The 24,956-nt window shown below is 42.7% G+C and overlaps 1 protein-coding gene across 1 annotated transcript; it reads right to left on the reverse strand.

Annotated features, from left to right (window-relative positions):
• Positions 1 to 541: 541 nt before the first annotated feature.
• Positions 542 to 23,737, reverse strand: Pkd2l1 (polycystic kidney disease 2-like 1). Its single transcript, XM_013017674.1, has 15 exons — positions 23,460 to 23,737; positions 22,852 to 22,965; positions 9,005 to 9,132; positions 8,325 to 8,578; positions 7,279 to 7,503; positions 6,885 to 7,113; positions 6,070 to 6,240; positions 5,722 to 5,903; positions 5,311 to 5,431; positions 4,479 to 4,577; positions 4,158 to 4,279; positions 2,457 to 2,583; positions 1,639 to 1,757; positions 1,272 to 1,395; positions 542 to 629 (listed from the first exon to the last, which is right to left on the reverse strand). The coding sequence occupies exons 1-15, from the start codon at positions 23,698 to 23,700 to the stop codon at positions 588 to 590; spliced, it is 2,298 nt and encodes a 765-aa protein (XP_012873128.1). The 5' UTR covers positions 23,701 to 23,737; the 3' UTR covers positions 542 to 587.
• Positions 23,738 to 24,956: the final 1,219 nt, after the last annotated feature.

The following is a 24,956-nucleotide window of genomic DNA, read 5'->3' on the forward strand; positions in this document are numbered from 1 at the left end:
GCAGGAACCAGGATCCTCCAGAAGAACCTTTGCTAACTTTGCTCTGGGAGGGCATCACACTAACTCCTCTGCTATATTGGAATCTTGCCTTGTAAGAGGAGTCTACTCTCCTCTAATGTTTCTCTTTTACAGAAACTCCATGGGGGAAAGGAAGAAATGTATGGATACTAGCAGCAGATCTCTAGATACACAAAGGATAGCAATAAGATTCACTGGCAAATAAAAAGACATCTAGACACTACCTACTGTCTTGGCTTCTACCTTTTTCATAAATCGTGGCTGTTTAGGTGTTTAAGGAGAATCATTTCTTTATCTTGTTTGTTCTTGACTATTTTTGAATCACAGTAGAGCTAAGTGCACAAGAAATAAGCCCACAGTACTATGTGGCTATAGACAGAAACACCAAGTCACAAGCATGATGCCCAACTACACACAGAAACATTGACTCAAAAGGCCATACATGGGGTGGGACCTTCCATGAAGGGGCCTGCTGCTCTCTTTGGGGAGTCAGAGAGGAATGTCTGTTGTATGACCCCTTTTCCACCACTCTTGTGCCCACCCGGACTCCCTAGGGAGCTGGAATTCAACTACAGCTGGATGCAAGTGTTCCCAAACCGCTGTTCCTCCTGCTGGAAGGGGGGAAAAAAGAACAGGTCACTTGAAGCAGGACTTTATGTCCTACTTTATTATTCTCTAGATTTGTTTAGAGAACCTAGACTGATACAGACTGAATGTTTGTGTCCCCCCAAATCATGTGCTGAAATGTAATCCCCAATGTAATGGTATCAGGAGGTGTAGCATTTGATAAGTGATTAGATCCTGAGTGTGGAGCTCTTTTTTTTTTTAAGTCCCTTTGTTCCTTCTACCATGTGAGAACATAAGGAAAATATAGGCGCCCGTGAACTTGAAGCTGGTTCTCAGCAGATACTGAATCTGATATCACCTTGATCTTAGACTTCCCAGCCTTCCAAACTGAAGAAGAGATTTCTATTGCTTACAAGTGGCTCAGTCTATGATGTGTTGTGTATCAAATCAATCAGACAAAAACAGAGTTCTCCTAGTGGCCAAGGCAAACCTTAGGCCAGGACAATCCACTTCCAGGCCTTCCTTCATTCCCCCTCTACTTCCACTGATACACAGATCACTGTGAACCTACTTCCCCAGGACTCTGAAAATGAAGGACTTTAAAAAATATTCTCTCCCTTACCCACTCATACTGAGCGGAAAGACATTAGATTTCAACTATGGGGAACTAAAGAAGTGCTACTCACCTCTCCTGGGGAGGAAGCTGGCTGTCCTTTCCTCTCCAACATCTTCAGCTTTGAATCCACAGCATCAATTTGAGATATAACTCCTTCCAGAGCAGTCTCTAGTTGTAGGACTCTTCTTGTGAGCCTATCTATGCAGGATTTGGAAGAAACAAAGAGGGCAGAGATACGCGTCTGAGTGCTAGGAAAGGTGAAAGGTTAACAGATGGTTGTGTCTACAAGGGAAGGGTTAACAAAATGTGGGGGGTGGCTGCATGGGAAAAATGAAGTAATATACAATCGTGTGGAGAATTATGGGACAGAAAAGTATAAGAGAAGTACAACAAAGAATATTAAAAACAGCCAGCTCTGGGCTCCTGGTTGTACATACGTGTAGAATTCTTCTCCAGAAACCCAGCCTTCTGATGTGGCAGCCTCTGTACCCAATTCACCAGCTGGGCTATGTACAATGGACCGACCCAGGTTCTCAATCTCAGCATTGAGGGCCACCTAATCAGGAAGTCAGAAATTAGAGGGGAAGAGATGACTCTGGGAAGTCATCAGCTCCTATTCCATTATCTGTTCCAAATGGACTCTAACTCTACATCTTGATATTCCTCCTCCCTCCCAGGCTCTAGAACCAATAGGGCCAAGGTATTAGTGGTAGACCATCCCCTAAGAGAGGGAGTCACCTTCCAAAGAAACAAACATACACTCTATAAAACATGTGTTTGGGAGAGGATAGACAGTACCAGAACATTTTTGATACTTTCTCTCTAGGATGCTGTTACCCTGCTGGGGCTGGGTTAGTGATAGAGCAGGCCTAGTAGGAGCAGCTAAGAATCAGAGTTTGAAAATTCCAAGAAGACAAATCCTCAGAGGGAATTATCAGAGATTCTTAGGCAATTAGTGCACTTTGCCTAGGACTGTGCTTTAGAGAAATGGTTCTCATCCTTGCCTGCACGATGTAATCATCTGGGAAATTTTACAAAATACTAATGTCTGCTGTCTGCCCTCCTCCACCTTAATTGGTCTAGAGCTCCCCAGAGTATTTAATGTGTAATTGTTTGAGAACCCCTATTCTGGAGAGTTCTTTCCTGATTATCTATGGAGAGGATGTTCAGTTTTGATTTGTGTTTAGGTATATTGAGTAGGGGGACAGAGGACTATTGTTCTTACGCTGTCTCCTCACCAACCAGTCCTGCTCACCCTTTCTTCCTCTAGATCTTGTCGCATTTGCTCCTGCTCCTTCTCATCCAGAATGTGATTCCCATCCTGATCAAACCGGGTGAAGGCAGCCGTGAGCTCAGTGATCTCATGCTCCTCATGCCCCAGTCTGAGGAGAACAGCACAACAAAATGACTTCTGCCCTGTTGGAGTTGTGATAACTTTACTATTGACTCCTCCCCCTTTTATTGGAGGATCACATGGGAAATCTAGAATCTCTGAAGTCTAGCAATTCTACACCCAATAAATTGCTTGACTCTGTTTCTTCTTCCTGATCTGACCCCCTCAGAGCCTCATGATCCCCTCCTATGGAGATTGTTGCAATATCTCTTTTGCCTCTAAATAGCCTGCCACCACCTCCACTTCAGCTTCCCCTCTACTCCTTGCTTCTGAAGTGCTTCCTCCATAACTAGAATATTATCATTTTTAAAATTCAGATCTAATGGTGATGGACTATGTGTTCTGGCAAATACCTGTAGTCCCAGTTACTTGAGAGGCTAAGGAGAAAGGATCAAGTCCACAATTTCAGAATAGCCAAACTTATTTTTGAGACCATGACAGAAAATAAATAAAAAGCAAACCTAAATACACACCTGTTCAACTTAAAAATCGCTCCTGGACACCCCATTCTTTGGATAGAGTATGGATATCAAGGCCATTCTCAAAGTAGCCATGTCCATTTCTCTGGCCTTACCTCCAGACTCTTCTTTTCTTTTTATTAGAAATTATCAACTATTTATTTCTGTTGTATATGTTGTTTAATTTTAAAACTCTGACTCTTAGATGCTGTCATCTTTTATTAGAATTTCCTCTGCTCTTCCAGGAAACCTCCCCATCAGCTCAAAAAGAATAAATAACTGGCTAGACACTAGTGGCTCACACCTATAGTCCTAGCTACTCAGGAGGCTGAGATCTGAGGATTGTGGTTCAAAGCCAGCCCAGGCAGGAAAGTCCATGAGACTCTTTTTTGTTGTTGTTGTTTTTTGTCAGTCGTGGGGCTTGAATTCTGGGCCTGGGCGTTGTCCCTCAGCTCTCCAGCTCAAGTCGAGCATTCTACTACTTGATCCACGGAGCCTCTTCTGATTTTCTGAGTGGTTTATTGGAGATAAGAGTCTCACAGATTTTTCTTGCCTAGGTTGGCTTTGAATGGCGATCCTCAGATCTCAACCTTCTGAATAGCTAGGATTACAGGCATGAGCCACCAGCACCCAGCTTCCATGAGACTATCTCCAATGAACCACCAGAAAACCAGAAGTGGTGCTGTGGCTCAAGTGGCAGAGCGCTCTCCTTGAACTGAAGGGCTCAGGGTCAGTGCCCAGGCCTAACGTTCAAGCCCCACAACTGACCAAAAAAAAAATCAATAACTATTTATTCCATGTCTCCTTCTTTCATGTCATTTCAGTTGTTGAACTTATTCTGTGATTTGGTTTATTTGCTTACATATCTATGAATTCCTAATGTTTCTCTACTCACTATAATAATGGTGGGATTATATTGTTACATTCTAACAGCAAGGTCCAGAATGTTGTAGGTTATATTCAAAGACCTTTAAAGCAAGGACATAATCCTGATATTCAAAACCATAGACCTACAGGGGAAGGCCCAAAGCCTAGAAGTCAAGGTCTTAGGTCCATAGGCCAAGGTCAAATTTTGTTAGCAAAGGTTGTGTTTCTGGTTGCTTACTCCCTCAAGGTGTTGGTAAAATCCTCAAACTGTATCTCCTGCTTCCCACCCTGAAGGACCTTCTGCACATCTGAAACCTGCTCCTTCTTTAGACGTAACCTTAGTAGAGTCTTCTTGTAGCCCTGAAAGGGAAAGGAAACAGGAAGAAGTCACAACAGGCTGCTCATCGTGCCTGACTCCACCTCCATCTAAAGCATGCCAGGGGGTAATTGAAAGCATCAGAGAGCATAGGTCCCTATAGCAGTTGGTAATAGACCATAACACAGAGCTTTGAGACAGTCTTGGATGCCTATAGGTTATTCAAGGATACTAAGTAGTCACCTGTTTCAGGAGGTCATAGAGCTGCAGCTCATCCTTCTGTCCAGCCAATTCCTCCTTGACCTCTGAGTATGTGTCATTGATGATAGCCAGGAACATGTTCTACAGGATAAAGTGAGAGTTTGGGCCCTCACTCTCAGACCAATTAAAAACATTGAGCCCACTGACCCAATATTGCAGACCTGGGTTCTAAAGGGCCTAATGTTCTCAACCTTGACTCTGCAGTCAACCCATGCCTGTCTCTCAGGGGCCTCACAGCCCCGCTTTTTGCTCATTTCTCTTTTTCTCCCTAACCAACCAGACATCCAGCTGCCCACCAAAATACACCCCTCCCCCCCGCCCCACACATGATCTATACTCCTCCAAACCAGGGTCCACTAAGCCAGAAACGTTTGAAGGTGAAACACAATCCATGTCTGTATCTCCATCAATTGATCAAATAAACTTGCCTGCCATGTTAATAATAAAAAATCAAACCTAGATATTCCCCAGTTAGAAGAACATCAATCCAGTAGTAACAGCAGAAATCAGCAAGATACCCCCAGATGAGAGCATATCTGGAGAAAAAGCATAGAGGCTTCCAGGGACAGCTGTTCTCATGAAACACTTTCTTCTCCTTGGAGGAAGAATGTTTGATTTCTTGGCAAACTACCTGACTGTGCTTGGCATGCTGACCATGTTAGCCACCTCTCAAAGATCCAAAAGAACCTCCCCACCCAATATCCTTTCCATTCTTGCTTTGAGAAACTCATTGTAATTCCAAATAGGAGGCAGAAAAGGTCAAAACTCCACCCTGGAGATCCTCTATGTTGTCAACCCTCAGAAGGATCCTCACCAGGAGCACAAAGAAGACAAAGAAGACATAGGTGACGAAGTAGACAGGGCCCAGGATTCGGTTGGCATTGTTGATAGCATTGTAGTCAAAGTCCCCAAGGATTATCCGGAACTGAGTAAAACTGAAAGACCAGGTATGGACTTTACCCTGAGCTTCGCCATACCATGGCCCTAATCCATACCCCTGTCCCACTTTCCCTCACAGCACCTCTGACCCCATCTGATGGAGAGAATAGGTGTATAAATTACTTGAGCACACACACAGGCTTCTGTAGACTCTCACTTAGGGCTTTAAGTACACACACACACACACACACACACACACACACACACACACACACCTCCTCCCATTTTCCCCAAGGTTACACACACCTGGGAGGGTGAGGGGCCAGGGTGGGGACAGGACACATACATGCACTTGGTGAAAGTGCTAAAGTTCTCCACTTGCGTTCCAAAAAGCAGGTAACCAAGCTGGGCATAAGCAAAGAAGACAATGAAGAACATGATGGCAAAGCCCAGGATGTCCTTGGCACAGCGAGCCAGTGTAGAGGAGAGCTGTGTCATAGTTTTGTTGAAGCTGATGTACTTGAATATCTGCAAGGCCCATAGGGAACCACATGGTGAAGTAGAAAAAATGAAAAGCATTGAATAGTCCACTCCAGGAGCCCACAGAGGTGCCAAAGTAAAACAAGGAAAAGGAGACACAATTGAAGAAGAGTGGGCACCCTGAGGCAAACCAGGAAGGAAAAGTCCCTGGTACCTTGATCCAGGCGAAGAAGAGGTTGACAGCATTCATGTTGTTGTACTGCGTCTGCCAGAAAGCCAGGAACTCGAAGTCAGCATATGTGTTTGGCTGCTCTAAGAGCTTCCCCATCAGCCGATTCACCTCGAGGGTTCGGAATATGTGGAAGCCCACGGCCAGCATGGAAAGCTGTCACACAGGGGTCACAGGGCTGTCAGAGGAGTCAAGAAGGTCTCAAGAGAAGCTCAAAGATAAAATCTCAGGGAAGAGCTGAGGCAGGTAAGCCACATGGTCAAGAAACACCCCTTCCTTCGGAGGCATTCACTAGATCAAGTTCAGGTGGAATGGGAACTTGTATATGAGGATAGCTTGCTTATGCTACAGCCCAAGAGAAGGCTTTGGGGCCAGAAGCAAATATGTCAATCGTAAAGGGCTACATGGAATATGATTTCTCTCCACCCCCACCACTTCCATGTCTTGGTAAAGAAATGAATATGTCCTGCTAATGAAAAAAAGATGAAGATGCAGAATATTTGAATAGAAAAGGCAGAGCTCTTCAAGGGGACAAGTCATAAAGGCAAAAGACATAAGAGAAGGTGACCACCTACATAAAGAAAAAAAAAACAGGGCCAGGCTCAGAGGCTCACAGGAGGAGAGATGTGAGACGGGCTTACTAAGGGCTGAAACTGAGGGGTATTAGCTTCTTGCTCTGCTATCTATGGCACAGTGATTTGACCACATGTCAGAAGGAGGACTTGGAGCTCCAAAAGGAAGAACTTGGAGCCCCCTGCTACCTTCCAGTATGTACCAAGCCTGAAGCCTCTGTCCCTCACCAGGATGACCACCAGGTCCAGTATGTTCCAGATGCTGCTGAGGTAGCCAAGCCGGTGCATGTGGATCTCCAGGACTTCCTCCACCACATAATAAAAGATGAAGATGCAGAAGATGATCTCACAGCCAATGATGAAGAAGTCCCAGTTGCTGACATAGCGGATCAGCTTAACTGTTCGGATTTGCCAGGATGGGATGGCACCTCCTGTAGCTGGGAACTCCACTACCAGCCTGTAGGGGAAGGAAATAGCTAGTGGGGTCTGGGCTGAGATAGCTCCTCCTCCTACGGATCCCCACACAATCCTTTATATTACTATGGGGTATGAATTTAGGGAAGCACCAAAAGCATAGCAAGAACCACAGCTGGAGGGACAGTGTGGAGAATAGGGGGCCTACCTCAGAACACAGAAAAGATTGATGTTGGCATTGTAGACTGAGAAGTCTATGAAGACCACCCGAGTGCCCCTGTCCAGCCACAGCCCCTCCTGAAGGTCTCGGAGTGCCTCTGCACTGGCCTGTCGGGATCCTGGAAGGTCCAGGTAGTAGCCGCCTCCACTGTAGCTTGTGAGTCTGCCCCAGTGGGAGGAGCCCTCCAGCTCATCCTGCGAGTGATATGTCCACCTGCCACAGAAAAGTCCATCTGAGCAAAGAGAGGTCTGAGCCAGCCTAAAGTTCATCTCCCAAGGCAATGGGAATACTTTATGGTTGTCTGGGCTTTGCACTTTCACATATTTCCTGTATGTAAGTACATGCAGTGTCACTGATAATCGGTATCTGTACATTTTCCATGGGGAACATGGAAGAAGTCCCTGTAGGAAATCAATACCCAGATATTTTCAAGACAATTATCTCTATAATGGCAGTACTGAAACTCAAAGGTAAAGCTCCTCATTTTTCATTATGGTACTCAAGGATAAGGAGGACAAAGCCAAGCCCTACTTTTGGTCCCAACCCAACTGTCATCTCCCTAGAGAAGCACCTGGACCATAAGTCTAGGAAGGATCCTTCCAGTGCTTATGGATATACAACTTACTGCTCAACTCAATGACTCTCTGTTCTTAGCCTTCCTAAGTTTCTGTCCTAGCTCCCTCTTTTCTCTTCCTTTATTATTGTCTTGTTTTGTGTGGCTGTGTCAACTTCATTTACTCTTCACATACCCAAGAGACCTGTGGGCAGATGTTTTCCCTGGGGGAGGGGCACTGCCTGTAGAGGACAGTAAGTGTGACTGTGACCTGTATGTTGTCACAGGTGTGAAAACTATGGCTCTGTGTGCTAACCTACCTCCATTCCTGAGTGAGATATATCAAGATCCCCAAAGAGTCACAGTTGGGACTCAAGGAGATGACTTCAGGTATCTCCAAGGTTTGAACCCTACGTATTTTAAGACTCAGTAATAGTTGTTTCCACATCCTAGGATAGTGTCAGGCTCAGAGGGAACTTACGCTGTGCCGTTGACAGATCCAAAGGGGAGTTGCTCTTCTTTGTCTGGAGAGTAGACATCATAGCAGCTGAAAATGTCCTCCCGGAAGTCCTCATGCACCACACAAGAGTCATTGCGTACCCGCAGCTGCCGCAGCCTTGGGGCCCCCAGCAGTAGGTTCTCATAGTAGATGAATGAGTGTGAGCCATGGCCCAGGCTCTGGTTGTTGTACCACTTGGTCCAGTACAAACTGTCCAGGAGTGGGCCCTGGGCAAACTGGACCAACAGCTGGATTGGGCTTTGCTCAGCTTCCTCCCAACCTCTGTTCTTAGAATGACCTTTCCTCTCACTCCTTAACTCCTAGCTTGTTTCTATTCTCTTTTGCTATATTCTATTCAGCCGACCCCTGTACCTCTGCCAGATTCTGACCTGACTTTACTAAAAATATATTTTGAAGTTCTGCCTCTCTTCTTACTCTCAGTAATAGTCTAATTCCTGGTTTTCATTCCAATCTCTCATTCACCTCCACTTCATCTCTAGCCTACTTCACTAATTCAGCTTGACCTTCTGACTCAGTCTGATTCTAGATTGAACCTATGATCCCTGGTTATGAGTCTGATCCTTCACCTGACCTCCCCGAGCTCTGGCTTTGAATCTTAGGCCATTGAGAAGGAGAAAGAAGGGTGGAGATCTCATACTCACATCCCAGAAGTCTGCCATACTGCTGATGGTCTGGAAGGAAACTCCAGTTTCTGATGGGGTATGTAGGAAGAGCTCAGACATCACTTTGGTGTAGTAATAGGCACTGGAACTTGTCATTCCATAGGTCACTAGAAAATAACCCAAGAGGCTGTGTTTTGTTTTGTTTTTGGTCACAGAGCTTGAACTCGGTGCCTAAAGTGCTATCCCTGAATTTTGTTGCTTAAAGCTAGTACCCTACCACTTTGAGCCACAGCACCACTTCTGGTTGTCTGGTGGTTATTTGGAGATAAGAGTCTCACTGACTTTTCTGCTCAGGCTGGCTTCAAACCATGATCCTTAGATCTCAAACTCCTGAGTTGCGAGGAGTGTGTCACTGGCACAGTTCCCATCACTATTCTCCAGTGGAGACAAGAAAGCCCATTTATCTGGCACAAAAGGTGTATCTACATGGTTTCCCATAAGACCTACTCAATAAAGTAGTCCAGGAAAGCTAATGGTAGCACTGTGGAAAACCAGGGGTTGTATTAGGGAAAGGTTTGGCTACAAAGTCTCCTACAAAGATGGCTCTCGTCTCAGTAATTGTTGATTGAAATCAACATTCTGAAATTTCACTCTTTTCTATGGACTCAGCTTATCTTTACAGTTCTTACTCTCCAGAACAGAGACTGTTTCTTTGGATCTTGTTTGCTTGCATGTGTCCTCTATTTATACCCTTTGGAAAGTTCCTCCTAATTCTAGAATACTCCGAGGCCCACTCTGGATAAACACTTTACACTAGCTTCTAGACGCTGGGCATGGCACCTGGGCATTGGCAGGGCTTGCTGCTGGTCACAGATATCTCCTGTGTAAGGGACTCAATGCATTCCAGATTTAGCAAAGGAGAAAAAGGTCTGCCCTTTTCCTAAAGTCAGCATTTTCCTCACCCACCCTAATAAATGCATTCAGAAAAATGTATTATATCCACAATTCACTCTCAAACAGTGGTGGTAATAATGGTGTGTGTAGAAGGAGGGGGGAATGTAGGCATGGTAGAATGTTTAGGAAATGTATGAAATGCTTGAAGTGTCTATAGGAATTCTTTGTGTTATTCTTGCTATTTTTCTATAATTTTCTGTAATTGCATTTAAAAACTTAAAAGTAGGACTTCTCAGCCTCTTGTCAGCAATCCCTTAAACATTTTTTCACATCTTGGACTTTTTTTTCTATTTTCTTTTATTTTTTGCAAATTCTTTATTGTGATTGATTACATAATTTCACAAATTTCACAGTATTGTGGGATAGTGATGCTTGGTTAAAGTCACAAACACATTCTAACTTTCATGGGGCAAATTGTCTATTGTGGTCTATAACATTTATGAGTTCTATGAGCTTTGACAATAGTTATTTCTTCCACATTGGGTGATATGTATATTTCTTTCCTTTTGCATAGCATCAGCCGTTCCCTCTTTCCACTAGTTCCCTTCCTCCCATCGCTGACATTGAATTGCTTAGTTCATTTTGATCAATGTCCAGTGCAGCTGATGGGTCCCACTGTTGTATATTTTCCCTGATTCCCTGTAGTTCTGTGTCATACTCTTGGTTTCCCTCCAGTGGGCACATATATACCATATATGTGATCAGCAGCATGGGGTTATTTAGTAGTGATTCAACCAGATGAGTGGAAGTCCTTTGTTTCTCAAGTCTTGTTTACTTTGTTGTATCACCTTACGTTTTGGATTTAACATCCACTTATCAGGGAGACCATGTGCTGTTTGTCTCTTTGCTCTTGGCTTACCTCACTCAACATGATTTCTTCTAGTTCCATCCATTTCCCTGCAAATGCCATTATTTTGCTTGGACTTAATTTTTTCTTACCATCCCATTTGGAAATGGAATGACTTGGGGGTGAAATGGAACTTGCCTATGGAGCTGGAGGAAAGGGTGTTCCTTATTATGTACTAAGCATTATACTTCTCCAGAGATGGGAATCAGAAAAGAAAGAAGCATTATTACTTCATATCCCCTTGTTCCACTCTATTAAGAAAGTTCAAACTATATCTGCAGTTACCTGTCTTTAGTATCTAGAGAACTATAGGCAATTTTCTAATGAAAGATAAGCTGAACTTTTTCTAATGATATAGGACTAAATTGTTGAATTTTGTAAAATGGCCACTAGGCAGTACTCACTACTACCGCTTTTATTTTTCAGCTAACATTGTTCTGAACTGCTTGCCAACATTTACGGATACTCTCTCTTTATTCTCTCTCTCTCTCTCTCTCTCTCTCTCTCTCTCCCTTCCTTCCTTCCATCTTTCTAAGTTTCTGAGTTGGGGATTGAATCTAGGGCCTTCCACATGCTAGGCAAGTGTTCTACCACTGAGGTATATGTTGAAGCTCAATATATAAAGATTACATCTTCTAAGAAACACTGGCTTCACTTGGTCAAATGCCTATCAACATACAGAAATTTACTATTCTTTCTTTGTAACACTTTAACTGAACTACATACATACAGAAAAGACCACAAAGGAACCCTACAACTATTCTAAAGGGGCCTTGTCTTTGAAGGTTGTATATTGCCGTGGTGCCTCCCTGTTACTCCTGTCTGCCTCCTGGCTGTCATAAGGTGAGCAATTCTTCTCAGCTACGTCCTTACTCCACAATGTTTTCTCCTTGCTATGGGCCTAGAAGTATGGAGCCAACTGACCAAAGATGAAAATGTCAGAACTATGAACCAAATAAATTCCCCCATCTTGTTGTTGGTAGTAGTAGTAGTGGTGGTGGTGGTAGTTCTTCTTCTTCTTCTTCTTCTTCTTCTTCTTCTTCTTCTTCTTCTTCTTCTTCTTCTTCTTCTTCTTTTTCTTCTTCTTCCTCCTCCTCCTCCTCCTCGTCCTCATCCTCCTCATCTTCCTCCTCATCATGATCATCTTCATCTTCCTCCTCCTCCTCCCCCCTTTCCCCCTCCTCCTTCTTCTTCCTTTTCCTCTTCTCCTTCTTCCACTTGAGCCACACTTCCACTTCCAGCTTTTTTTGTAGATTAATTGGTGATAAGAGTCTCAGGACTTCCCTGCCTACATTGGCTTTGAACCATGATCCTCAGATCTCAGCCCTCTGACTAGCTAAGATTACAGGCATAAGCCATGAGTGTTATTTGTGCCTTTCAATGTAAGCTGGCCTGGTCCCTTTAAGACATAGGTACAATGTAATTTTTTAAAATTGAAACTATATGACAGTTGTAATTAATCATCATATCCTGAGATTGGGTAATAACTTGATTTCTGTGTTTAGAGACAAAATATTCTCATCCTCTCTTTTGAATTGCTGGTGCATATTCCCTGCTCAGAGCAAAGAAGATGTCAGCACATTTACACACAAAGTGACTAATGGAGGATACATTTAGGGCATAACTCCTCTGAACATCTAAAGTACTATATCAAAACAAATTCAAGGAAATGGGAGCTTTTGTTTGTTTGTTTTTAGTGTTAGTAAAAGGGGGACACAGGAACAGAGGGAGGAAAGGTGAACAAATATAGTCATTGTATTTAATATACACTATAGAAAAAATGAATCATGCAACTTGTAGGTAGGGATGGGAGGGAGAAATAGAAGAAAAGTGAAGGAAGGGATGTCATTCTCTAAGGATAACATTATACTCATTACCTAATGTATAGAATTATATCACCTTTATACAACTCCTTAATAAGAACAATAAAAAATAACAAGAAGTCAGTGCAATACCCCATGCCTCTCCTTTCCCATGAACTGCCATACAGGTCATCCGATGCTACTGAGCTCCTTCCCTGACCCTAATGACTATGAAATGGATCACCTCCACCTTTTCTAGCACATTCTTCTTGGGCAGAAATGGGATCTGTCCCCTCAACTAACTGACAAAGGTCCTCAGAGTGTTGGGGTGCTTCTGACAGTGACTATACAGTTCCTTCATGTACCTGTACTACTCCTGCATTGCAAATTGTATGTCTTGTACATCAAAAGCCCACTGCTCCTTCCTAGGTTAGAAAGCAGCCATGTTGGTCTCCTCACCCCATCCCTTCCCTAATAGCCATTGTGTGGATACAGCCTCTGGCTGTTCTGTCATTCTCCAATGGTTGCAGAGTAGGAAGGCCCTTGGGCCTTACTTGGTCTTGGCTTCTTGAGCTGCTCTTAGCACTTGGCTCATTGAAAAGTTTTCTGAAATATCTCCACCTAATTATTGACATAATACATCTTGCCAGATGAATAATTACAGGTGGGAGGTGATCTTTTGTTACCGCTATGGGGTGATTCGATATTCTTGTGAAATAAAATACAGTATTGAGAACAGTGATCCTTATTTATTCCTGCCCAACAACTCCTGATAATACTTTCACAATAGCTTAGCTAAGCTCTGTAATAGCCTCTCTTGGTAGAAAAGAAGCAGTTCTTATCAATCTGCCCAGTGATTTTACCTCAGGAAGATTATTTGAGGTAATGCCTTGATTACTCCAAGTTCTATTCACTGTGTTACTGTCTCTAGTGCCAAACTATGGAAAAGATTTCTTTTTAGTTTATTTAGCATGGACTGAAATACTCAATACCTCTCCTCATAATCATTTTAACTGGAGGCACTTTGATATCTAACAGAAGAGGCTATTCCCAGCCTTCCTGGCAGCTAGATATGTTGGCCATTTAATTACGTCCATAAAAGGGGAGAACATGCTTTCCTTTCTTCTTCCCCATTTCCTGCTAGCTGGTATATGAACATAAGGGCAGCGCTGAACATGAGAAAGAAGCTGCATGTTGAGAATGGCAAAGCAGTAAGGTAGAAGGAGCCTGGAATACACAATTGTAGAGCCTTGTATGAATCCAAGGTTTCTTATTCCACAGATTTGTTTTTTGAGTGGAAACTAGATTTTCATCTTATTTAATGCATTGTTAGTTTGGTCTTATTATTGAGGTTAAATTAGCACTGAAATTGAAGATCTCCATGTGCATAATTGTATAAGATGGGTACTTGGAAAGAGAAACATTTCTAAGAAAAGAATAGGAGGAGGGAAAAAGTCAAGAACCGGATTTATCCCCCACAGTATAACCTCTGTTTTCACTGTATTTGATGTTGGTATAATTTGTGGAGGGGAAGGGAAAAAACAAATTTTTTAAATAGGGATACAGTCTGACCCACTGTAACAATGAGATGTACAAGATGTTATGTCGAACAATGAACTTTACACCTTTGGCGTGGGTGGGGGGGAGGTGGAAGGGAAGATGGGAAGGGATGGGAAGGGGAAACAAAGGAGGAGGCAACAATGCTTGATAAGAAATGTACTCATTACCTTGCTCATGTAATTATAACCCCTCTCTATGGTATTTTAACAATTAAAAAAAAGAACTGGATATAAAAATTGCTATTCTGACAAAAGTTAAATCTAATCATAGAGCTCTGGGTTAAAATGGTTTACAGGTATGATAGTACACACTATAGCTATAGTTTTTTGGAGGTTAGAACAGAAGGATCTTGAGTTTGAGGATAATCTGGACTATAAACTGATTAACTTGTCTCAAAAAAATGAACAAACAGGGGCTGGGAAGGTGGATCAGTGGTAGAGCGCTTGCCTTGCATGCCTGAGGCCCTGGGTTCAATTCCTCAGCACCACATAAGCAAAAGAAAAAAGCCAGAAGTGGCACTGTGGTAGAGCGCTAGCCTTGAGCTGAAGAGCTGAGGGACAGCGCCCAGGCCCAGAGTTCAGGCCCCATGACCAGACCCCCCCCCAAAAAATGAACAAACAAAATCATTTACTGAGTCCACAGAACCCTTCTATCATTTTCATTTTTCTCCGTGCCAAGAAATAATTTAATTAGAATTTACATCATTTATTCTCAAAATTTCACTCGGGATTCCTCTCTAATTTAAAGTTCTTGATGGGGACTGGGAAGGTGGCTCAGTGGTATAGTGCTTGCCTTTCATGCATGAAGCCCTGGGTTCGATTTCTGAGCACCACAAAAGCAAAAAAGAAAAACCCGGAAGTGGTGCTGTGGCTCAAGTGGCAGGGCGCTAGCCTTGAGCTGAAGAGCTGAGGGACAGCGCCCAAGCCCAGAGTTCAGGCCCCATGACCGGACCCCCAAAAAAAAATAAAAAAAAAATAAAGTTCTTGAGAACTCCAAAGTTTTAAAATTTATATCTGTCAGCCTATTAGGAATTGAAACTAAGGAAAAATATAATTAATTAATCAATAAACATAAAAGATAATAACAAGATGGAGATTTAGTTGCAATGGTAGAGAGCATGTTAAACATAAACTAGGCCATGGAATTCAATCCTAAGAATAAAATAAAGAAATTTAAAAATCCAAAACAAAAAAAGATGACAGTCATAATATGTGTAAACATAAATAACTTAACTTTTTCATTTAAAAATTAACATATTTTCTTTTCCATTTTTTCTCATTTTTACTTTGCGTATATGTGTGTGTATGTGTGTGTGTGTTTGTGTGTGTGTTTGTGTGTATATGTATGTGTGTTGTAGCATTTTAACCCAGTGTTTTATCCTTGTGAGTTAGGCACTCTACAACTCAAGTCACACCCCAAGTCCTTTTTTGCTTTAGTTATTTTTTGGAAGGGTCACTGTTTTTGCAAAGGGCCAGCTTGACATGTGGTTCTCTTACCTACATTTCCTACAGAGTTGAATAACAGGTGCATCGTACCACCCAACTTACTAGCTGAGATGCTGAAGAGTTGTGATTACAAGAATAAGCCACTATAGCTAGTCCTATTTTTTGTTTTCAAGACAGGGATTTGGAATATGTGAGGCAGCCCAGGCTAGCCTCAGACTTGAGATCCTTCTGCCTTTGTCTCCTTGGTGCTGAACTTACAAGTATACATCAACATGCTAGACACAAATCATTACATACGGGACGGGGAGACAGAGAGAGAGAGAGAGAGAGAGAGAGAGAGAGAGAGAGAGAGAGAGAAAGCACATACCTGTGTGTGTGTGTGTGTGTGTGTGTGTGTGTGTGCGTTCCATGCACAATGCACATGCTGGTCCTGGAGCTTAAACTCAGAGTCTGAGTGCTGTCCCTGAGCTTTTTTGCTCAAGGTTAGCACTCTAACATTTATACCACAGCTCCACTTTCGGCTATTCTTTTTTTTTGGGGGGGAGGAGGCGGGGAAGGTGTTGTGAATTGGTGATAAGCATCTCACAGGCTTTCTTTCCTGGTCTGGCTTTGAATCTTGATCCTCAAATCTTAGCCTCCTGAGTAGCTAGAATTACAGGCTGGTGCCCAGCTCAAAAATCATGATATTTCTTTAAAAAATTACCATGAAACATAGCATTATGTTACACATTTGCAAGTGTCCTTAATGTTTGGCTTGATTCTCATAAATGCTTCTATATTTAATCTTTTGCAATTTATTGCTTTAGTTGAAGTAGATGAAGAACATATACAAATACATGACTGGGTGAATGAGGCATTTAACACCCCTCTCAGTCACAGAAAGCCCCCAGGTTCCTCAGAGTACACGTTTGAGAACATTGCCCTAGGCCTTATTTCTGGGATTAGAATGTCTTCCCAGGCTTGAGTTGCTGCCTGAACTTAAAACCTGCTGCCGAAAAAAAAAATGCGGTACATGTACACAATGGAATTTTACACAGCCTTTAGAAAGAATAAAATAAAATAATGTTATTGGCAGGGAAATGGATGGAACTGGAACAAATATTGTATATTAAGTGAGATAAGCCAAGCTCAGGGAGACAAACAGGCATGGTCTCTCTGATAGGTGGAAGTTAGATCTAAAATGTACTGGCTGATTTGACCTTGCCCAGAGCAAAGTTCTCCATGAGACATGTTCAGTTTCTATGATCTTCTCAGGTCCATTTAGCTGGTGAGAGGCAGAGCCAGTATTCAGATTGAGGCTGTATAAAATGAGCTACCTTCCCTTCTCTGTCCACTTACACCAGCCAGGCTTGAGCCTGATTACATCTATAGTGGGTGATTTTTCAGAACTTCCCTTATTTGTACTTTCATGTGGAATGCCAATTGGTACTTACTGAGAATGTACTATGGACACTAAGTAACCTTTGTTTTCTACCGACCTCACAAAGTACAAGTATCTTCAGGGAGACTTAAGTATCTTCACCAAAAATGTCCCACACATGGAGCTGGGAATGTGGCTTAGTGGTAGAGTCCTTGGCTACCATGCATGAAGCCCTGGATTCCATTCCTCAGTACCACATAAACAGAAAAAGCCAGACGTGATGCTGTGGCTCAAGTAGTAGAGTGCTAGCCTTGAGCAAAAGAAGCTCAGGGACAGTGCCTAGGCTTTGAGTTCAAGCCCCAGGACTGGCAAAAAAAAAAGCCTCACATATAACGTGGTCTTCTTCTAGGCATTATGTGCTTTCTATTCTACCACTGTGCCTTCATTAACGTCATGGTTTTAAGTGGCCAGTCACCTTCATTCATCTTTATAGACACATAGGGGCTCAGTCACCTGGACCTCCAATATGTATTCTGTTCCTTCTCTTGTCAGATCTAGAAATAGTTTTTCAGAAAAGACAATTTATTCCTAACCTCCAAGCTCATTCATTCTCTTCTGATGATATAATATCCTGCCAAACTGTGACCAAACCCTGAAACCCATTAAAAGAAAGCAGAGTGAATAGCGGCAGATATTTTTTGTTTACAGCCAGAGATAGACAAAGATCACCCAATTGCTATTAATTTATGGGCAAGAGGAGTCATCAAAGGCTGAGGGTCCCTACTGTCCCGCTTGACTCCATGGTGACCAGATCCAGCCTGGTCATGGCTCACAGCGTCTCCTACACAGGTCTAGTCCCAGGTGCACCTTTGAGATAACAATAATATCTCCTAAAACAAACAGCCATTGTTTCTATACAATGACCTTCAATGTTTCCTCCAGCAACAAAAGGCCACAACCAGTCCTCCAAGAGTACTGGGGCCAGAAGGCTTTCATAAAGATCATGATGGTAGGGGGAAAGGGAGGGGGAAGGGGCAGAAGGAAGAAGAGGACAAATCAGTTATTTTCCAGCAGTTTCTCTGTTGAACAGATGACCCAGTCTACCCATTAGGAATTGTTTAGAATGACTGATTATTCCTGATTATGTGTAATGATAATAGGTACATTTTCCTAGGGTACAAATAATAATATCTCCCTCTTGCAGGATTTCTGTCAGAGACAAATGAGATCATAGGTTTCAAGGACTGTACAGTTGATATTGTTTTGGGAAGATTGATGATTCTTATACCTCATCTGCCTAGAAAATGATAGCTCTATTTTAGCCAAATGAGTCCCAAATAGCCCTGGTTTCTAGGCCTACCAAGTTCTTAGAATAAAGCATGAGGAAGAAATGTGTCAGTAATGGATGTCAGTGACAGTTTACTATTGCCCATCCCAGGCAAAATCTCTAAGCGGTAGCTGTCCAAACAATTTCCTGAGCTATTCTTTCCACTTTCAAAGCTCCAGTGGTAGCCAGGTGCTGGTGGCAGTGGCTCACTCCTGTAATCCTAGCTACTCAGGAGGCTGAGATCTGAGGATCATGGTTCAAAGCCAGCCTGGGCAGGAAAGTCCATGAGACTCATCTCTAATGAACCACTAGAAAACTGGAAGTGGTGCTGTGGCTCAAGTGGTAGAGCACTCACCTTGAGCTAAAGAGTGCAGGGACAGTACCCAAACCCGGAGTTCACGCCCTATGACTGACCAAAAAAAAAAAAAATGCTCCAGTGGTGGAAATGAGAAACCTGGTGGATGATTGTCACAAAAGTCTAATGACACAACTTTCTTAAAACCTTCCCCTCATCCCTCCTAAGTCCTGTTTTATGCAATTTATTAAAAAAAAGCATGTTATAAATTAAACATAAACCTCTTTATGCTCATTTGTAATCAGAGATGAGATATTCAAAGCAAATCATAGCATTTTAGACTTATTTAATACTAAAATTTATAAATGAATATCCAGTTTTGGTGAGATCATGGCAAAGCTGGTGTGATCTCACAACACCAGTGGCATAGTAAATGTGCCTGATCCCTTCCAGAAGCAAAACTGACAACATACAGCCAATGCTAAGAAGATATTCCTGACTTTCGACCTAATTATCTCTCTCCTTGGAAATTACTGTAAGGATAAAATTCAAGAAAAGTGTGTGTGGGGGGAACCTAAAAGGCCAAGATATATTTACCAATCATAAAAGTTGAAATAATAAGTATTTCCATCAATGACTATGATCATAAAATTAAAATACATAATCTACTTAAAATGGGTTATTTGTGATTTAATTATGTGTCAAAGTATACGATATAATACAATTGGGTAAAATATGTATGTATATGCATAAGCACTAGTGATGTGAAAAAATAAAGGTATCTTTGGATATGATAGTAATGAATTATACATCAAAATGTTCTTCAGTGTTTATGTTTTAGTTTTTTGTTTTCCTTTTTTTAATTTGTGTCAGTCATGAGGCTTGAAATTAGGGCCTGGGAGCCGTGCATGAATTTTGTACTCTAGGCTAGCATTCTACCACTTGAGTCACAGCTCCATTTATGGCTGGCTAAATGGAGATAAGAGTCTTACATACTTTTCTGTCCAGGATGGCTTCAAACTTTGACCTCACATCTCAGCCTCTGGAGTAGTTAGCATTACAGCAAGAGCCCAGTATCTGGCTCTTTAATGTTTTTATGTAAACTATTTTGTATGTGATTGAACTGGGATTTAAACTCAGGACTAGACACTCTCACTTAGCTTTTTCATTGAAGTCTGCTGCTCTACTACTTGAGCCATACATCCACTCCCAATTTGTTTTGCTGGTTAATTGGATATAAGAATCTCTTGGACTTTTCTGTGTGGGCTGGCTTTGAATTGTGATGCTCTGATATCAACCTCTTGAGTAGCTAGGATTACAGGTGTGAACTACTAGAGCCCAGCTAATAATTATTGGTTTATTATTTTGTGGAAGTTCAAAAACACTCACTTGGATCTGTAGTCTGAAAAATTTGTCAAATAAATTAATCTGAAAAGCTACATACTGTATTGTAACTATGACAGTTTATAAAAGACAAAACTATGGAGATAGTAAATATTGGCAGTGGTTGCCAGGGATTGTATACAGAGAATGATAAACAGGTAAAGGTCAGAAGATTTTAAGACTTTTTTTGTGGGGGGAAGGTGCCAGTCCTGGGGCTTGAACTCAGGGCCTGGGTCTAGTTCCTGAACTTTTTTGCTCAAGGATAGTGCTCTTTCAGTTGAGCCATAACTCTACTTTCAGCTTTTTGTGTAATTTATTGGAAATAAGAGTCTCATAAGGCTTTCCTGACCAGGTTGGCCTTGAACTGCCATCCTCAAATCTCAGCTTCCTGAGTAGTCTTATAAGTGAGAGCCATTAGTGTTCATTTAGATTTTAAGATACGAAAGTACTCTATATTATACCATTACAACATAAGTATGTCACTTTATATTTGCCTAAAACTATAGAATATGAAAGACCAAGAGTCAACCCTATTGTGAACTATTGACGTTGAGTGATGATGTTATGTCAATGTATATCTACTGTGAAACAAGTAGTATAGCATTTTAATACTGGAGGAAGCTATTCCTATGTGAAATTACAGACATGCACTACCGGGCCCATCTTTTTCATTGAGATAAAGTCTCAACATTTTTTTTTAACCTGGCTGGCCTCCTACCCCAACTATCTGGGATTATAAACATGAACTACTAAGTCATTGAATCCTTTTTCAGATGCATAACATTGCGCTAGCTCATTGGACTACTCCAAACAGCTCTACAATATTTGTTCTGTTATCACTCCCATTCCACAAATCAAAAAAGGTGTAGGTCTATCTACCTGGCCAAGCCACAAGAAAACAAGCAGATGAAGCAACAAGACAAATGAACGCTTTTGGGCTAACTCAAATACTGCAAATACCGAGGCTTTTAACTGGTGTGGCTGGCCATAGCCTGCAAATGTGTTGGACACTACTTTATTCACAGCCCTGACACGCTAACAGAAACTACAACCTTACTTATCCCAGAAGAAGCAGCATCACAAGAGAAATTTTTTGTTTATATTTTTACCTTTTTTTTTTGTCATGGGGCCTGAACTCTGGGCCTGGACACTGTCCCTCAGCTCTTCAGCTCAAGGTGAGCACTCCACCACTTGAACCACAGCACCACTTTTGGCTTCTTCTGCTTATGTGGTGCTGAGGAATCAGACTCAGAACCTTATGCATGCAAGGCAAGCACTCTACTACTGGGCCACCTTCCCAGCCCATATATTTTTACCTTTTAAATGCTTCATTTAAAAATGGATATAACAGCCAGCCATTGGAGGCTCATGCCTGTAATCGGAGCTACTCAGAAAGATGAGATCTGAGGCTCTTGGCTCATAGCTCAAAGCTAACCTGGGCAGGAAAATCCATGAGATTTTTTTCTTTTTGCCAGACAGTGGGCTTGAACTCAGGGACCTGAGTGCTGTCCCTGAACTTCTTTGTGATCAAGGCTAGCACTCTACAACTAAGCCATAGCACCACTTCCAGCTTTTTCTGAGTAGTTTATTAAAGATAAGAGTATCATAGACTTTCTTGCCCAAGCTGGTTTCCAACTGTGATTCTCAGGTCTCAGCCTCCTGAATGGCTACGACTATAGGCATGAGCCACCATCACCCAGCTTCTGTGAGACTCTTATCTCCAGTTGACTACTAAAAAGCTGGAAGTGGAGCCATGACTCAAGATTTAGAGTGCCAGGCTTGAGGGAAAAGAAGCTCAGAGACAATGCCCATGCCCTGATTTCAAGACCTAGGAACAGTAAAAGAAAAAAGTTGATATAAAAATATACAATATATAATATATACGAATATATATGTACAATATATTATATAATATATACTATATAATATATACAATGTGATATATAGACACACACACACATATATATATACATGCCATATTTTCTTGATCCATTCATCCATTGTAGAGTAAACTAGGTTTTTCATAATTTCACCACTGTAAATTTTTTTTTTGTTTTTCTTTTTTTTTTTTAAATTTTATTTTATTTTATTTGTGAACAACTGTACAGAGGGGTTACAATTGCATGGGCAGGATAATGCGTACATTTCTTACCAAGCATTGCAGCCTCCTCCTTTGTTTACCCTTCCCATCCCTTCCCAGACTCCCCCCTCCCCCCACCACTGTAAATTTTTAAGGAAAAAATTTTCACCCTCACTCAGACACCTGTGTCCAACTATTTTCTGCAGTTCCTTGACTCTCCTTCCATAGCCTGCTCTTCCATATTTCTACTTCCTTCTCTTATCAAGCTCAGAGACCAACTCTTCCCAGTGTGGGGATACAGCAATGGTCTCACAGGTACTCCTCTGATGTTTGTGGGTTGAGCTCCATCACAGGATACCACCATACCTCCTAACCCTCTTCTTATGAACCTGCAAATGGAATCATTCTCTTCCTGCCTCTAAAGGCTCATGGATGAGAGATATTGTGCAGTAAGCACACACAGCAAACCTACCACACAGACAGCGGTGACCCCCATTCTTAAGATAGGGTAAAAACTTCCACCTGCCAACAGAAAACCATGGCCACTGACTCAAAATTAGGAACTTGAACTTAAAAACTGTGTTTCCTAATAATTCTACATACTTCCCTTAACAGTCTGCCTAATGATCTGCCTTCTTCCACCAAATTCTGTGACATTATCCTAAGCTAAAAAGGGAGTTGAGATGGATATATATATAGAGAGTTTCCAGGACACACACCTCCCACAGATAGATGCTGCCCGACAGGTGTTGACTGAAGACAGGTGTATACACATATGTCACACACATTCATGGTTCTCACAGACAGACAGCCGAGAGACGGAGGCTACTCACACAGACAGATGTCTACCAGGAACACTATGTATACCAGAAGCTCTCGCAGGGTGGTCTTCACATAAAGTTCCCTGTTCTCAGCTGTGTTCTCAGTCAGGGTTGTTCCCCAGAGTCCTAAGGTAATTAGACAGGGGCTCAGAGTCTCTGACAACACATCCTGCCCAGTTATCCATTCCCACCTGCCCCTGTTTTTTGTACCATCTTCACCCAGCCCTTCCTTTCCCATCCCCTGGTCCCATAGTGGCATCTGCCTACTCTATCCAGATCCATGCCTTCTTCCTCCCCTAAATTCCCTGAGGGGACAGGGTGAGGCACTGGGTCACAGCAAGCGAAGCCATGAAAGACAGGCACCTGTTCCAGGGGACGTTCTAGAGTCTCATCTACTTGTGCCCTCTCTCAGACTTACTCCTACCCAACTTTCTGTGTCGATAACAGGTGACCCTGCAATTGACCCCTCCGGCAGAGCACAAGAATGTCTTCTCTAACTCTGGCCATCTCAGAGACACCATAATTACACCTCTTCCTCAGATGATCTTTGTCCTTCAGAGCTCTAGTGCTCCTTGCCCCTGACTCCAATATCCCAGGAAGCCCCCTCCCCAGGCTGGTACCTCTGATGCAATGACAGATGTGGAGGCAGCAGCTGGACCCAAGGGTGCTGTGTGTCTTCTCCTGGACTCCATCTTCAGGCTTCTTGGGTAGGGGCTCGTTGGAGGGGGATGCCACACTGGAGACAGTGTAGATCCTTGGTGTCCCATGAGGTGAAGGGGAACTACTGTAGGCGGGGTTGTCCCAGGCTCCTTTATCCAGCTTGTGCAGCTCCTGCCCCTCAGGACCTCCCATGGACTTCATGGGGAAGGAGGAGAGGACCTGGCACTGTAGGTGCCCACGGTCACAGGAAAATCAGAACAGCCAGCAGAGGGCAAGGATTGGAAGTCTGAAAGCAGATGCTCCAGCTGCTCTCACTGTGTCTGGGTGGGGAATCTGAAACAGACTGGGGGAGGGAACAAACTGAGGTGGAGGGGGGTGGGATGATCATCAATCCTGCCAGGGTAGATATTCTCTCTCTGTCTCTCTCTCTCTATCTCTGTCTCTATCTCTCACTCTTTCTCTTTAGTCTCCTCACAAATCCTTAGGGACAGAAAGAAAGGGCTGTGAGGGAGCTGGGAACCAGGGGTTTGTGGAGGGGAAAGAAAGGAGGGAGATATGCAGATGGACTGAAAGAAGCGATGGTATTCAGATTGTACCTAGGAGAAATGTCCAGAGGTCTCAGGGAAAAGATGATTAAAGAACAAGATACAGGCTACAGGACTCCATCGTGGGTAACAGTGATCTCTTGGGGCTCCTTCAGCCTTTCCTCTTGAGCTGTCTCCTATTGAGTGAGGAATGAAGCTTCCCTCTCTCACCTCACTCTGATGGCTGGGAACAGGCTTATCTAATGCCCATACTGGTTTATCTTTTAACCGGGTAAGAACTTACATCTATTACCTGATATTTCTATTTGTAGTGGGTCTTCCATCCATATTAGGCCTCCCACTGGGCCATTAACCATTCCAATCCAGCCCCAGCTTCTGACTGGTTATTCTTAACCAGTTCACAATGCTCTCCCCTATCCAGCCAGCTAGCAGATGTTAATCAGTCAAGAGTAGTTAAGGATATAACCCACCCGATGCAGGATCTCCTGGAACACAGGAGATCCACCCAGAGTAGATGGCTGCCTTCCCTTCTGTTGGCTGTAGGTCTTCTAATAATAGTTTTTCTTTTCTTATTGTTTGGCCCCTGCCTCATGAAATTTCTTTCAGACTTCATCCAAGCATGCATATGCATGTTTATCACCAAGGAATGCTTACTAGTGCCTTCTTCTGGACCAGGTGAACTTTCCACCTCTACCCCTAAAACTGATGCACACAGCCCGCAGGAAGTAGCTAGAATGTCTCTACCCTCTGCCTTCCACCTTTAAAAATATACAGGAAGTGGCGCTGTGGCTCAAGTGCTAGAGTGCTTGCCTTGAGCTGAAGAGCTGAGGGACAGTGCCCAGGCCAGAGTTCAAGCCCCACGACCGACCAAAAAAAAAAAATATATATATATATATATACACATAAAAAAGA

The sequence above is a fragment of the Dipodomys ordii genome, unplaced genomic scaffold (genome assembly GCF_000151885.1).
Source record: "Dipodomys ordii isolate 6190 unplaced genomic scaffold, Dord_2.0 Scaffold36, whole genome shotgun sequence".
Taxonomy (NCBI): Eukaryota; Metazoa; Chordata; class Mammalia; order Rodentia; family Heteromyidae; genus Dipodomys; species Dipodomys ordii.